Source organism: Rana temporaria, chromosome 7 (assembly GCF_905171775.1).
Source record: "Rana temporaria chromosome 7, aRanTem1.1, whole genome shotgun sequence".
NCBI classification, from domain to species: Eukaryota; Metazoa; Chordata; class Amphibia; order Anura; family Ranidae; genus Rana; species Rana temporaria.
This window is the reverse complement of record NC_053495.1, coordinates 10,368,160-10,384,102: the sequence shown is the minus strand read 5'-3', so window position 1 is coordinate 10,384,102 and position 15,943 is coordinate 10,368,160. Positions and strand designations below refer to the sequence as shown.

Here is a 15,943-nt window from a genome sequence, read left to right as displayed (position 1 = left end):
ATTCCATCCTTTCCTTTCCTTTATGTTCACAATGGCAAACAAATAATATAGGAATGTATAGAAGTTGGCTTTCTATTTTCTTTCCTTTCTTCCTTCCTTTCTTCCCTTCCATCCTTTCTTTCCTTTCCTTCCATCCTTTCATTAATCCTTTCACAGAGTGCAGAGGACAGGAGTGCATAACGCACTGAGTGCCTGGACAGTAGTGCACAATGCACAGAATGCAGAGTGCAGGGGACAGGAGTGCATAATACACAGAGTACCTGGGACAGGAGTGCATAAGACACAGAGTGCAGGGGGCAGGAGTGCATAAGACACAGAGTGCAGGGGGCAGGAATGCATAAGACACAGAGTACCTTGGAAAGGAGTGCATAACACACAGAGTGCAGAGGACAGGAGTGCATAACGCACTGAGTGCCTGGACAGTAGTGCACAATGCACAGAATGCAGAGGGCAGGAGTGTGCGCCGCACAGAATACAGGAGACAGAAGTGTGTAATGCACAGAGTGAAGGGGACAGGAGGGCATAATACACAGAGTGCAGGGGGCAGGAATGCATAATACACAGAGTACCTGGGACAGGAGTGCATAACGCACAGAGTGCAGGGGACAGGAGTGCATAACGCACAGAGTGCAGGGGACAGGAGTGCTTATTGCACAGAGTACCTGGGACAGGAGTGCATAACGCACAGAGTGCAGGGGACAGGAGTGCATAACGCACAGAGTGCAGGGGACAGGAGTGCTTATTGCACAGAGTACCTGGGACAGGAGTGCGTAACGAACATAGTTCGTATTATACAGGATTTATAAATCCCCAACAGTTTGTGCAGCGCTTTACAATATAAAAGAAAGACAATACAATAAAATATAAGAGGAATAAGTTTGCCCTGCTCAGAAGAGCTTACAATCTAATAAGGACTAAGGTAAATATGCGGAACAGTCCTGCACAATCCAGGTTTGTTGGTAGATATGGACCAGTATTTCAATGCCGGTGTTCATCCAGTCTTTTGTGGTCTTCCGGAGTCTGGGAGGACCCCACCACTTGACAGAAACAACATGGATACCTTTGTAAAGTGAGCCTAATAACTGTCCAATGAAAACGTCAGTCTTGCACATCAATAGCGGTCTGTTCATGTCTTATGTTTTTTTAGAAATATAACTGTGGAAAGGGTCTGTTGGATATGTCAAAATATGTCTTGGAAATTGTCCCTCGTTCCCCCCTGTCACAGGAAAGATCTAGCTGTAATAACTCTGCTTCTTTCTTCATGTACAGGAATTCCACATGGCCATGCTCAGGGTTCTCGGCCCCGAAGAGGAGGACGGTGAAGAGGAGCTGAGACTGAGACACGGACTCAGCCAGCTACAGAGCATCTACCTGCTGCATGAAGAGGTCCTCGGAGAGCTGGAACAAAGGATCCAGAACTGGTCAGTTTCTCAGAGCTTTACTGCATCTTCCAGGGCAACCTGGTCATCTAGGCTGGAGCTACATTTCTAATTGCGCTATTCAAATCACTAGAGCAGGGGGTTCTTAACCAGGGGTCCTCCAGAGGTTGCTAGGGGGTCTCCTAGTGCAATGAACAATCTCTGCCTCTCAGATAAGTTCCCACTGACACCATAGATCTTTTTTTAACTATCTGTGGGGGGTAATTCTTCCCAATGTAAGGGACATTCTTCCCACTGACCCCCAATGTAAGGAGCATTCTGCCCACTGACCCCCAATGTAAGGAGCATTCTGCCCACTGATCACCAATGTAAGGAACATTCTTCCCACTGATCACCAATGTAAGGAACATTCTTCCCACTGATCACCAATGTAAGGAGCATTCTTCTCACTGATCACCAATGTAAGGAACATTCTTCCCACTGATCACCAATGTAAGGGACATTCTTCCCACTGATCACCAATGTAAGGAGCATTCTTCCCACTGATCACCAATGTAAGGAACATTCTTCCCACAGATCACCAATGTAAGGAGCATTCTTCTCACTGATCACCAATGTAAGGAGCATTCTTCTCACTGATCACCAATGTAAGGAACATTCTTCTCACTGATCACCAATGTAAGGAACATTCTTCTCACTGATCACCAATGTAAGGGACATTCTTCCCACTGATCACCAATGTAAGGGACATTCTTCCCACTGATCACCAATGTAAGGAACATTCTTCTCACTGATCACCAATGTAAGGGACATTCTTCCCACTGATCACCAATGTAAGGAACATTCTTCCCACTGATCACCAATGTAAGGGACATTCTTCCCACTGATCACCAATGTAAGGAACATTCTTCCCACTGATCACCAATGTAAGGAACATTCTTCCCACTGATCACCAATGTAAGGAACATTCTTCTCACTGATCACCAATGTAAGGGACATTCTTCCCACTGATCACCAATGTAAGGAACATTCTTCCCACTGATCACCAATGTAAGGAACATTCTTCCCACTGATCACCAATGTAAGGAACATTCTTCTCACTGATCACCAATGTAAGAGACATTCTTCTCACTGATCACCAATGTAAGGGACATTCTTCCCACTGATCACCAATGTAAGGAACATTCTTCCCACTGATCACCAATGTAAGGGACATTCTTCTCACTGATCACCAATGTGGCATAACATGAATTCACGTAACGTTTTACCTCCTACCTCTGTCTACAGGGAAGAGAACCAGAAAATCGCAGACATCTTCCTCAGCTGGGAAGCCAGGTTTCAGCACCATACGGCTTTTATCGTCGCCTTCGACAAGACGACCGCTGCACTCGATGACTGTAGTATGAAAGCTCCGTACGTGGCGGCCGCCGTAAGAGATTTCGAGGTACTAAAAACCTCTGTGTTATATATATATATGGAGATAAGGTATTAAAGGAAAGCTCACCACTGTATTATGCGGACGATTCAGTAAAGTGAAGGGCGATGTGTTAAAGTGTAGCAACCAATCAGAAGGAATATTTTATGGGTTTGACTTCAGTAACTGAATAATTAGGTGAATGGAAGCATTTATGATGTTCTATTGATTTGAATATTAGCTTCTGTGTGTGATCATAATTGAGCAAATCTGAACCAGGAAAAAAAAACTATAGTTTTATTTCTTTTTTCTTTTTTTGTTTTTATTATTATTTATTATATTCTTATATTCTCTATGGTAGTAATGATGTCAGTCAAGTTGAGAAGGAAGCATTAGTGTCTTTACTTTTCCCTATCAGGATAGAATTATAGGCATTGCCATATTTTTTTTTGCATGAATTAACAATGAGTTAATTAAGCCAAATTTTTATTTTACTTATGCGTTGCCCTCCCTGGTCCCTCCTCTCCCCCTCCTATCAGCATGCTACTGAAATTTGTACTTAAAACTTTTCCATTTCTATTACATATTATATTTTCGACCCTGTGATATGAACACTGGGTCTCTGTGCTCCCTTCAGTGGCTGCTGGTGCTCAAAATTTTTGGGGGGGCGCAAACGAAAAAAAAAAAAAGGAAAAATTGCAGCCTCACTGTGCCCATCAAATGCAGTCACTGTGCCATCAATTGTCACCACTGTGCCATGCCATCAAACGCAGCCACTGTGCCATCAATTGTCACCACTGTGCCATGCCATCAAACGCAGCCACTGTGCCATCAATTGTCACCACTGTGCCATGCCATCAAACGCAGGCACTGTGCCATCAATTGTCACCACTGTGCCATGCCATCAAATGCAGCCACTGTGCCATCAATTGTTACCACTGTGCCATGCCATCAAATGCAGTCACTATGCCATCAATTCGCACCACTGTGCCATGCCATCAAACGCAGTCACTGTGCCATCCCATCAAACGCAATCACTGTGCCATGCCATCAAACGCAGCCACTGTGCCATGCCATCAAACACAGCCACTGTGCCAACAATTGTCATTGTCACCACTGTGCCATGCCATCAAACGCAGCCACTGTGCCCCTCAATTGTCGCCACTGTGCCAATTGTCACCACTGTGCCCTTTAATTGTCGCCACTGTGCCCATTGTTGCCACTGTGAATGTCAATGTGCCCTTTAATTGTTGCCACTGTGCCCATTGTCACCACTGTGCCCTTTGTCACCACTGTGCCCATTGATGCCACTGTTCCCTTTGTCGCCACTGTGCCCTTTGTCGCCTCTGTGCCCATTGTCGCCGCTGTGCCCTGTAAAATGCACTTACCTTACTCCTTCCACGTCCCTCCTCGATGTCTTCTCCCGCCTTGGTGACGCTTCAGCCAATCAGGTTACCAATAACCAGAATCGGGGAACCTGATTGGCTGAGACGGCCGTCAGTCTTATCCAAGGAACGCACCCCCCCGTACGTCCCGAGGATAAGACATCCGGGAGCCGAGGGCTGTACTCGGAAAGCCAACCAGCTGCCGTTATTCAGGTGGCCGGAGCAGGATTCAAGCCATGGCATTTGTCCAGAGGCTCGGGGGCGCCGAAGCTGAGCAGAGCCGATCAGAGCCGTGCGGAAATACTCGGAAAAACTGGGAAATACTTGTTTCCGAGTTCAGCCGAGCTGTTCCCGAGCCTTTTCGAGTATTTCCAGCACACCCCCCTTCCCACCTCTGGCCACATGCAGTATTGCATGCCATAGAAGTCAATGCAGAACAAATTATTTTAGTTTCCATTGACTTCTATGGGGAAACTCGCTTTGATATGCAAGTGCTTTGGATTACGAGCATTCTCCTGGAACGGATTATGCTCGTAATTCCAAGATTCCACTGTAAACTGTTTCAGTCCAGGAGAGGATCCGGTACAACCGTGCAAGACTGACGGGAAGGACGGAGTTAAGCCTTCAAAAGCTCCTACACCTCAACGATCCCGTCCCGTTGAATAGATAACAGGGATCTTCATAAATATTGTTGCGGCCCTCCGTCATGGCTCTTTCAGCGCTGTGCGTGTGACAAGTCCACTTTATCAATGACACAATTAATGAGCGTTTCATTTAGCCATTGAGCCGGGGGGAAAGCAGCCAGCGTCCCTCCGCTGTCCAATCGTCACTGCCGATATGCGACGAGTCAATTCTCTGCTCAATTTTTTGGAGCATATTTCTTTTTTTTGTGCAGAAAGCTCATTTCTCAAATCAGGCCAGCGCGTCCCAGATGCCGCGTGTTTATCTGGCGCTGTCACCGGATTCCCGAACTGACGAATGGTGACCGCCATCGATGGATGACAGGGAGGCACCGTCTCCGTGGTATGGCTGCGAAGGGGATTCACCAGATGGTGCCTCACTGCTATAGATTTACATGGAAATCTAATTATTGTAATGCTGCATTCTCAAAACACGCGCTGAATGATCCCCTACAATAAAATCGCAAACCGTCATTTTGTTGCCTCCCGCCAAACATAACAGCTAAAGAAAACAAATAAGGCTTTACAGGAAAACGACTGACATGAAATACCGTGTTTCCCCCCGAAAAAAAGCCCGGGTCTTATATTAACCACTTAAGACCGGACCTTTAGGCAGCTAAAGGACCTGGCCAGTTTTTGCGATTCGGCACTGCGCCGCTTTAACTGACAATTGCGCGGTCGTGCGACGTGGCTCCCAAACAAAATTGGCGTCCTTTTTTTCCCACAAATAGAGCTTTATTTTGGTGGTATTTGATCACCTCTGCACTTTTTATTTTTTGCGCTATAAACAAAAATAGTGCGATAATTTTGAAAAAAATGCACTATTTTTTACTTTTTGCTATAATAAATATCCCTCAAAAATCTATATATAAAAAAAAAAAATTTTTTTCCTCAGTTTAGGCCGATACGTATTCTTCTACCTATTTTTGGTAAAAAGAAAATGCAATAAGCGTTTATCGATTGGTTTGCGCAAAATTTATAGCGTTTACAAAATAGGGGATAGTTTTTTTGCATTTTTATTAATTATCTTTTTTTTTACTACTAATGGCGGCGATCAGCGATTTTTTTCGTGACTGCAGCATTATGGCGGGCACTTGGGACAATTTTGACACATTTTTGGGACCATTGTCATTTTCACAGCAAAAAATGCATTGTTTACTGTGAAAATGACAATTGCAGTTTGGGAGTTAACCACAAGGGGGCGCTGAAGGGGTTAAGTGTGACCTCATTTGTGTTTCTAACTGTAGGGGGGTGTGGCTGTAGGTGTGACGTCATTGATTGTGTTTCCCTATATCAGGGAACACACGATCGATGACGGTGCCACAGTGAAGAACGGGGAAGCTGTGTTTACATACAGCTCTCCCCGTTCTCCAGCTCCGGGGACCGATCGCGGGACTCCAGCGGCGATTGGGTCCCGTGGTCCCAGAGCTTCGGACCGGGTCGCGGGCGCGCGCCGCGGCTGGGCACTTAAAGAGGATGTACCTGTACGTGCTTGTGCCCAGCCGTGCCATTCTGCCGATGTATGTGTGCAGGAGGCGGTCCTTAAGTGGTTAATTTTGGCAACAAAAGACACAGTAGGGCTTATTTTCGGGGTAGGTCTTACCATGTAATGTTCTGTCTTCCCTCCCCCTCTCCCTCCCTGCCTGTCAGGAATCCCTGACGTGAACTGAATTTAAAATGCTTGTAAAATCCTATAATCCACTCAGTATTATATAATGTTTAATGTGTGTACTTCTGTAATAAAATTGTGCCAATTACCTTCGATATAGCTTCCGTGACCCAGTCGGAGCTCTCTTCCTCACTCCAAGCACTGCAGGGGGGGCAAGATCCCCTGCTGTCAGCTTGGAGAAGAAGAGGAGAGCAGCGGGAGGTCAGCTTATATTACAGAAAAACTCACATTGTACATTATACCGTATAATACTGTAATAGAGTGGATTATAGGATTTTAAAAGCATTTTAAACTAGGGCTTATTGTCGGGGGAAGGGCTTATATTGCAGCCCTCCTGGAAAATAACGCTGGGTCTTATTTTCGGGGGAAACGCGGGACTATATATTTTCTAGGGTTGTCCCGATACCACTTTTTTAAGACTGAGTACAAGTACCGATACTTTTTTTCAAGTATTCGCCAATACCGAATACCGATACTTTTATTTAATGTTATGTGACAAGTGGCACATGAGTCAGTATTTTTTTTTATTATTATTTCATTCTTTTTACAATTATTTTTTTTATTTTTTACAATTTATTTTTTACAATGCTTTTTTTTTTTTTAAGGGGGGTGGGGATGTGGGGACAGTGTCAGTGGGCCAGATTCACAAAAGAGATACGCCGTCGTATCTCTGAGATACGATTGTCGCATTTATGCGACTGATTCATCGAATCAGGTTACGCATAGATAGCCCTAAGATCCGACAGGTGTAACTGTGTTACACCGTCGGATCTTAGGCTGCAATTCCAGGCCGGCCGCTAGGTGGCGATTCCATTGCGGTTGGCGTAGAATATGCAAATGACTAGTTACGGCGATTCACGAACGTCCGCTTTGCCCGTCGATCTAAATTTACGTTGTTTCCGTAGCGATATGCGTCGTAAAGTTAAGGCTGCCCTCTAGGTGGTCTAACCAATGTTAAGTATGGCCATCGTTCCCGCGTCGAAATCTGAAATTTCACGTCGTTTGCGTAAGTCGCCCGTAAATGGCGCTGGACGCCATTTACGTTAACGTCGAAACCAATGACGTCCTTGCGACATCATTTAGCGCCATGCACGTCAGGTAATTTGACGGACGGAGCATGTGCAGTACGTTCGGCACGGGAACGCGCCTAATTTAAATGGTGCCCGCCCCATTTGAATTAGGCAGGCTTGCGCCGAGTGGATTTACGTTACACCGCCGCAAGTTTACAGGTAAGAGCTTTGTGAATCAGGCACTTACGCTGTAAACCTGCGGCAGTGTAACGTAAATGGGATACGTTACGCCGCCGCAGCGTAACGTATTTGTACCTGAATCTTGCCCAGTGTGTTTTTTTTATTGTTATTATTATTTTTTACATTTTTTTTATTATTTATTGCCATTTTTTTTTATCAGCCCTGTTGGGGGGCTGTGGTGAGATATCAGGGGTCTTTACAGACCTCTGACATCTCCCCTTTGAGACAGGGAAAGGGACTGAGGACACATGTTCCCCAGTCCCTTTCTCAGCAGCCTCCGCTGCACTGAAAATGAATGGAGAGAAGACAGCGGCTCCTCTTCATTCATTAACCGAGACATCGTAATCACAGGAGATGACAATGTTTCAGTTATGTGAATAGACAGAGTCAGTGATGTTGGGTGAGCGAGGGGTTATGAGGAACAAGGAGGGAAAATGTAGACTTGCGGATAATGCTATGGTATTGTTTAGTACTGTGGTTGAGATGCATAATACTAAACTGTATTGCAACAATGACATTGTATGTATGCCAATTCTGCAAAATAAATATCTTTTGTTGGATAAAAAAAATAATAAATGAAAAAATACACCCCTATGAATATAATTGTGAGAGGGAAGAAATGATGTAAATTCTAATTTTTGAACAGAGAATCTTCCAGAGAAGACAGTCGAGCGTACGGCATGAACTGATGAAAGTGGTGCAGAGGATCTTCCAGTATCACATGATCCTGACGGGTAAGGAATAAACAACTACCAGTACTAGAATACTCAAAAGGTACATAAAGCCACATTTTTGGTTGGTTTGCATAGGGCTAGGCAGTGTTAATGGCATTCCAGTCTTAGGGCTAGATTCAGGGTAGATTGGCTTACTTTTGAGGCAGCGTAGCGTATCGCATATACGCTACGGCGCCGTAAGTCAGAGAGGCAAGTGCTGTATTCCCAAAGCACTTGCCTCCTAAGTTACGGCGGCGTAGCGTAATTGGGCCGGCCTAAGCGCGCCTAATTCAAATGATGAACAGGGGGGCGTGTTTTATGTTAATTACTCATGACCCGACGTGATTGACGTTTTTAACGAACGGCGCATGCGCCGTTCGTGGACATATGTCATTGTGCATTGCTCCAATGTACGCCCCAAGGACGTATTGGTTTCGACGTGAACCATAAATTACGTCCAGCCCCATTCACGGACGACTTACGCAAACTACGTAAAAATTTTAAATTTCGACGCGGGAACGACGCCCATACTTAACATTGGCTAGTCCAGCTATTTGTTCAACTAACTTTACGCCGGAAAAAGCCATACGTAAACGACGTAAAAAAAATGCGCCGGGCGCACGTACGTTCGTGAATCGGCGTATCTAGTCATTTACATATTCTACGCCGAACTCAACGGAAGCGCCACCTAGCGACCAGCCTAAATATTGCACCCTAAGATACGACGGCGTAGGAGACTTACGCCGCTCGTATCTTAGCCTAATTTAAGCGTATCTGGTTTCCAGAATACGCTTAAATTTAGGACGGCGTAGATTCAGAGTTACGTCGGCGTATCTACTGATACGCCGGCGTAAAGCTACCTGAATCTGGCTAGATGTGTGTGTAAAGGCAGGCGCCCCAATACTTTTGGTAATATAGTTTTGGGTAGATTCAGGTAGGGGCACGCTAATTGGCGGCAGCGTAGCCTAGCGTGTTTACACTACGCCGCCTTAAGTAAGAGAGGCAAGTACATGATTCTCAAAGCACTTGCCTCCTTACTTAGGGCGGCGTAGTGTAAACGCGGTGGGCGTAAGGGCGCCTAATTCAAATGGGTTGGAGGGGGGCGTATTTAATGGTAATGAGGCTTGACCTCACGTTTTTGACGTTTTTTGGCTACTGCGCATGCGCCGGGCGCCTACACTTCCCAGTGCGCATTGCGGCTAAGTACGCCGTACGGGCCTATTGATTTGGACGTGGACTTGAACGACGTAAATCCCGATTCGCGGACGACTTACGCAAACGACGTAAAAAATTCGAACCTCGCGGCGGGAACGGCGGCCATACTTTAACATTGTTATTCCACCTAATAGATGGAATAACTTTAAGCCTCCTAAGGCCTTACGGAAACGGCGTAAATCGACTGCGGCGACCAGGCGTACGTTCGTGAATCGGCGTGCAAACTCATTTACATAATCTACGCCGACCGCAATGGAAGCGCCACCTAGCGGCCATCCGAAAAATTGCAATCTAAGATACGACGGCGCAAGCCGACTTATCTTAGATATGTTTAAGCGTATCTCTGTTTGAGCATACGCTTAAACATACGTCGGCGTAGATTCTGAGTTAGGTCGGCTTATCTACTGATAAGTCGGCCTAACTCTTACTGAATCTACCTATGTGTGTGTAAATAAATATATATATATTATGAAGAAGTGTGTTCTTCGGTGTCTAACAACGTATCAGAATTGCGCACCTGACTCGGGGTAGAGAAAGTTCACCGATTGTGTTTGGCTTTATGACGGTTCAGAAGAATCCTGCGAAGATCTGGCCGCCAAATCTGTCCCCGAGGAGACCAATCTCAGCCTCTTCCTGGCCTTGGACTGGAAATTTAATTTTTCCTGGTTCAACCTTTTTGTTATATTTACAGTAAGTGACATAACCGCGACGGCTTGTGTTTGTTGAAGGGGTGTAGGTCTTGTGCGGGAAAACATTAATGACAACGCAAATGAAGAGACTGAAAGGACCTTATTTTCATCTTGACAGGATAAATATATATATATATATCATATTAGGGCGTCCCCTGGAATTTTCTGCATGTCCCTGTTGTCACTTGCAATAATTTCCACAAGTGACACCTCTAATTTTATGCCTTCGGGTTTTCCAAGTCGGGTGTCAGCTGTCAGCAGCCCTACATGTTTTGGGCAACTGCAAGTCCCAGCATGCTTTGCATGGATGTAATGGGGTCTGTAAATAGACAACTAAGTTGATATAAGAATGTATACAAGAAATATTCCACGCAGGATCAATTTAAGCCTCCTGGTGCTACGGAATAATAACACAAGGTACAGAATTCACTTTCTATCTGCAGTCAGCAACTGGAGGTGTAGTGCTGGGCTTCAGTGGCGGCTGGTGCTCAATTTTTTTTTCGGGGGCGCAACCAAACAAAAAAAAAAACATAAATTGCAGTGTGCCCATCAAAGGCAGCCACTGTGCCCATCAAAGGCAGCCACTGTGCCCATCAAAAGCAGCCACTGTGCCCATCAAATGCAGCCACTGTGCCCATCAAATGCAGCCACTGTGTCCATCAAATGCAGCCACTGTGCCATCAAATGCAGCCACTGTGCCATAAAAATTGTCGCCACTGTGGCGTGCCATCAAACGCAGCCACTGTGCCCATCAATTGTTGCCACTGTGCCATGCCATCAAATGCAGCAACTGTGCCATCATTTGTCACCACTGTGCCCATCAATTGTCGCCACTGTGCCCATCAATTGTCGCCACTGTGCCCATCAAACGCAGCCACTGTGCCCATCAAACGCAGCCACTGTGCCCATCAAATGCAGCCACTGTGCCCATCAAACACAGCCACTGTGCCATGCTATCAAACGCAGCCACTGTGCCATAAAATTGTCGCCACTCTGGCGTGCCATCAAACGCAGCCACTGTGCCCATCAGCCACTGTACCATGCCATCAAACGCAGCCACTGTGCCATCAATTGTCGCCACTGTGCCATGCCATTGTCGCCACTGTGCCCATCAATTGTCGCCACTGTGCCATGCCAAACACATCATGCCAAATGCAGCCACTGTGCCCATCAATTGCCGCCAGATTGCCCCTTAAAATGCCGCCAGATTGATTACTGGTAACCATCCGGAAAAAAAAAATGACAACAAAATCCTGCAAAAATCCTGATGAAGGGGGGGTTGAGCCGCTGAAACATGTTGACTATTTTAATTACCGTTCAAAAAACAATAAAATGACTGCTGGCCTGAATCAAGCTCTGTGGTGTTCTCTTCCCTTCCTTTAAAACTTTTCAGCAAACGAGCTAGGAACACGAATTGTACGTTGGGAGTAGACGGGTCTTTTGATATAAAAAGGAAGGGACAACGCGGGGGCGTCCTCTTGGGAGGCGCGCGTCTCTGACAGTCACATATTTAAAGCCGCGTTGGAAATCACCTGGCGCAGTTGTGTTCTTCCAGACGGTCCTCTGACGATTGAGCGCGGTGATATTGTTCCGCTCGGCACAATCAGTCAGAGGCGGCGATGAGACAGACCCGTCACCCCGGACTCTTCATCTTATTTTTAATAAAATGTATGTCTGTGTATTATTATTATTACCGCGGGAAGAGGAATCCTCCGGGCGTATAAATAATCCTCGCGTTTTCTCGTATTAATTCAGCCGTTTACCTGGACAAGGAAAAGATTAAACACAAAGCGTAATACTTAAAGAGACCCTGTCACCGCGCCATTCATTCCGACCAATGAATACCCAGAAGATTCTAGGGTTGTTTATTGTATTTTATGTTATATACCTGTAATAGCCTCCCCGATGTACACATCCAAAAGTCCTGCTGCTGGGTGCCGCCATCTTGGATGTGATGTCAGCAGCCTTAGAGCTGTCACTCAAGTGATACACTATAGCAGTGGTCTCCAAACTGTGACCTGGGGGGGGGGGGGGCACCAATGACGGGGCACTATTCCTCTCACTGACACCAATGATGGGGCACTATTCCTCTCACTGACACCAATGATGGGGCACTATTCCTCCCACTGACACCAATGATGAGGCACTATTCCTCCCACTGACACCAATGATGAGGCACTATTCCTCCCACTGACACCAATGATGAGGCACTATTCCTCTCACTGACACCAATGATGGGGCACTATTCCTCTCACTGACACCAATGATGGGGCACTATTCCTCCCACTGACACCAATGATGGGGCGCTATTCCTCTCACTGACACCAATGACAAGGCACTATTTCTCCCACTGACACCAGCAATGGGGCACTATTCCTCTCACCGATACCAATGACGGGGACCTATTCCTCTCACTGACACCAATGACGAGGCACTATTCCTCCCACTGACACCAATGACGGGGAACTATTCCTCCCACTGACACCAATGATGGGTCACTATTCCTCTCACTGACACCAATGATGGGTCACTATTCCTCTCACTGACACCAATGACGAGGCACTATTCCTTTCACTGACACCAATGACGAGGCACTATTCCTTTCACTGACACCAATGACGAGGCACTATTCCTCCCACTGACACCAATGATGGGTCACTATTCCTACCACTGATACCAATGATGGGGCACTATTCTTCCCACTGACATCAATTTTGGGGCACTATTCCTCCCACTGACACCAATGATGGGGCACTATTCCTACCACTGACACCAATGATGAGAGACTCTATTCCTCCGATTGTTACCAAAGATGGGGCGCTATTAATATAACATACCAACAACAGGGTATTATTCCTCCCATGGGTACAAACAAACAATGGGGCACTGTTACCCCTCTTAATTCCAATGATGGGCCATTGTTTACTCTCACTAATTCCAGGACATTTTCTACTCCCATTGGCCACAGTGCGTCCCCCCCTAAAGTTTGAAGTACAGTAAACTGACCCTTTGTGTTGAAAGTTTGGAGACCCTTGCTCTATAGTATTCCCCTTTGCACTATTCCTCCCACTGACACCAATGATGGGGCACTATTCCTCCCACGTATACCAATGATGGGGCACTATTCTTCCCACTGATAACAATGATGGGGCACTATTCCTCCCACGTATACCAATGATGGGGCACTATTCTTCCCACTGATAACAATGATGGGGCACTATTACTCCCACGTATACGAATGATGGGGCACTATTCTTCCCACTGATAACAATGATGGGGCATTATTCTTCCCACTGATAATGATGGGGCACTATTCCTCCCACGTATACGAATGATGGGGCACTATTCTTCCCACTGATAACAATGATGGGGCATTATTCTTCCCACTGATAACAATGATGGGGCACTATTCTTCCCACTGATAACAATGATGGGGCACTATTGTTCCCACTGATAACAATGATGGGGCACTATTCCTCCCACGTATACCAATGATGGGGCACTATTCTTCCCACTGATAACAATGATGGGGCACTATTACTCCCACGTATACGAATGATGGGGCACTATTCCTCCCACTGATACCAATGATGGGGCATTATTCTTCCCACTGATAACAATGATGGGGCACTATTCCTCCCACGTATACGAATGATGGGGCACTATTCCTCCCACTGATACCAATGATGGGGCATTATTCTTCCCACTGATAACAATGATGGGGCACTATTCCTCCCACGTATACGAATGATGGGGCACTATTCTTCCCACTGATAACAATGATGGGGCATTATTCTTCCCACTGATAACAATGATGGGGCACTATTCCTCCCACTGACACCAATAATGGTGCCCATTTGCAGCCTCACCTTGTTAACGGTCTCCCGCTGTGCCATGCAACTGTTCGGTGGCCGTCCGCTGTAACAAAGCCCCGCCTCCTCCCCGCCCCTGATAGACGGAAACACTGATACAATGCTGGGAAACTGAACCAGTGTTCCCTCTATCACGGACGAGGAGGAGGCGGGGCTTTGTTACGGCCGCCAAACAGTTGCATGACACAGCGGGAGACGTCACTCGAGTATAGGCCGAGGGGGGGGGGGGGCTTTTTCAGCATAAAAAAAATGTGCTGAAAAAGTTGGCTTATACTCGAGTATATACGGTATATATAGGATGTATGAGGCAGATTCACGTACAGCCGCGTAAAATTGTGCGGGCGTAACGTATCTGATTTACGTTACGCCTCCGCAACTTACACAGGCAAGTGCCGTATTCTCAAAGCACTTGCTCCGTACGGCGTAGCGTAAATCGGCCGGCATAAGCCCGCCTAATTCAAATTTGGATCAGGGGGGCATGTTTTATGTAAAACTACTGTGACCCGACGTGATTGACGTTTTTGCGGAACGGCGCATGCGCCGTCCGTGGAATTTCCCAGGGTGCATTGCTCCAAAGTACGCCGCAAGGACGTCCTTGGTTTCGACGTGAACGTAAATGACGTCCAGCCCCATTCACGGACGACTTACGCAAACGACGTAACTTTTTCAAATTTCGACGCGGGAACGACGGCCATACTTAACATTGGCTGCGCCTCATATATAGCAGGGGCAACTTTACGCCGGGAAAAGCCTAACGTAAACGTCGTATCTGTACTGCGTCGGCCGCGCGTACGTTCGGGAATTCGCGTATCTAGCTAATTTGCATACTCGACGCGGAATTCGACGGAAGCGCCACCTAGCGGTCAAAATAAAGAATGCAGTTAAGATCCGACGGCGTAAGAGACTTACGCCTGTCGGATCTAATGGATATCTATGTGTAACTGATTCTAAGAATCAGGCGCATAGATACGACGGGTCGGATTAGGACTTACGACGGCGTACATGGCGCTGCGCCGTCGTAAGTCCTTTCTGAATCTGGGCCTATATATTTATTTTAGATAGGATGGGTATGTTTTTTTTTTTTTTTGCTTGTGGCCTACTAGGCAGATTTCCCTTCACTTCCTGTCGTTGGCAATACAACAGGAAATGAGTGGAAATCTCCCCAAAATAAGGGCAATGTCAACTGAAAATGTGTCCCCAGTGGAAGGTTTCCCTTCACCTCTTCCTATCACCAAGGCAGAGAGAGGGGTGTGTGACACAGACCACAGTGAAACACTGGACGAGGGTCTAACCCTTCCCCACTGTATCCACAATCGAAAATTAAACTTACGCCGTAATATGCACGTTCATTTTCCTATTGAATTTAAAATGGTGACATTTCCACCAAATCAGATTTTCCTGAAATTTTAGAAAAATGTAAAACTCTAATTCTCTCACCCCCACTCGTGAATCTCCCCCATGTTTTCAGCTGAGGGTCTGCTTCTCAAAAAATGTCTCTCTGTCTCTTCCTGCAGATTATCTGAACAATCTCTGTCCAGACTGGGCGGAATACGAAGATACACAAGGTGAGCGACCGTACGCGATACAGGACGGGCGATCCGAGCCAATGAGGCGGGTCTCTAAGGAGTTAATCAATCCCCCCCCCCCCCAACATCATCTGGTCCAAGTGAAGGGCGC

At 46.4% G+C, this 15,943-nt stretch overlaps 1 protein-coding gene across 2 annotated transcripts in view; it reads left to right on the top strand.

The window, feature by feature from the left end:
- FGD5 (FYVE, RhoGEF and PH domain containing 5) overlaps positions 1-15,943 on the top strand; it is a 171,587-nt gene that overhangs the window by 93,040 nt on the left and 62,604 nt on the right. For both annotated transcript variants that reach the window (XM_040358875.1, XM_040358874.1), the window contains exons 6-9: positions 1,270-1,421; positions 2,667-2,823; positions 8,424-8,511; positions 15,781-15,831. In XM_040358875.1, the coding sequence (XP_040214809.1) occupies positions 1,270-1,421; positions 2,667-2,823; positions 8,424-8,511; positions 15,781-15,831 (448 nt within the window). The remainder of the gene's footprint in view (positions 1-1,269; positions 1,422-2,666; positions 2,824-8,423; positions 8,512-15,780; positions 15,832-15,943) is intronic.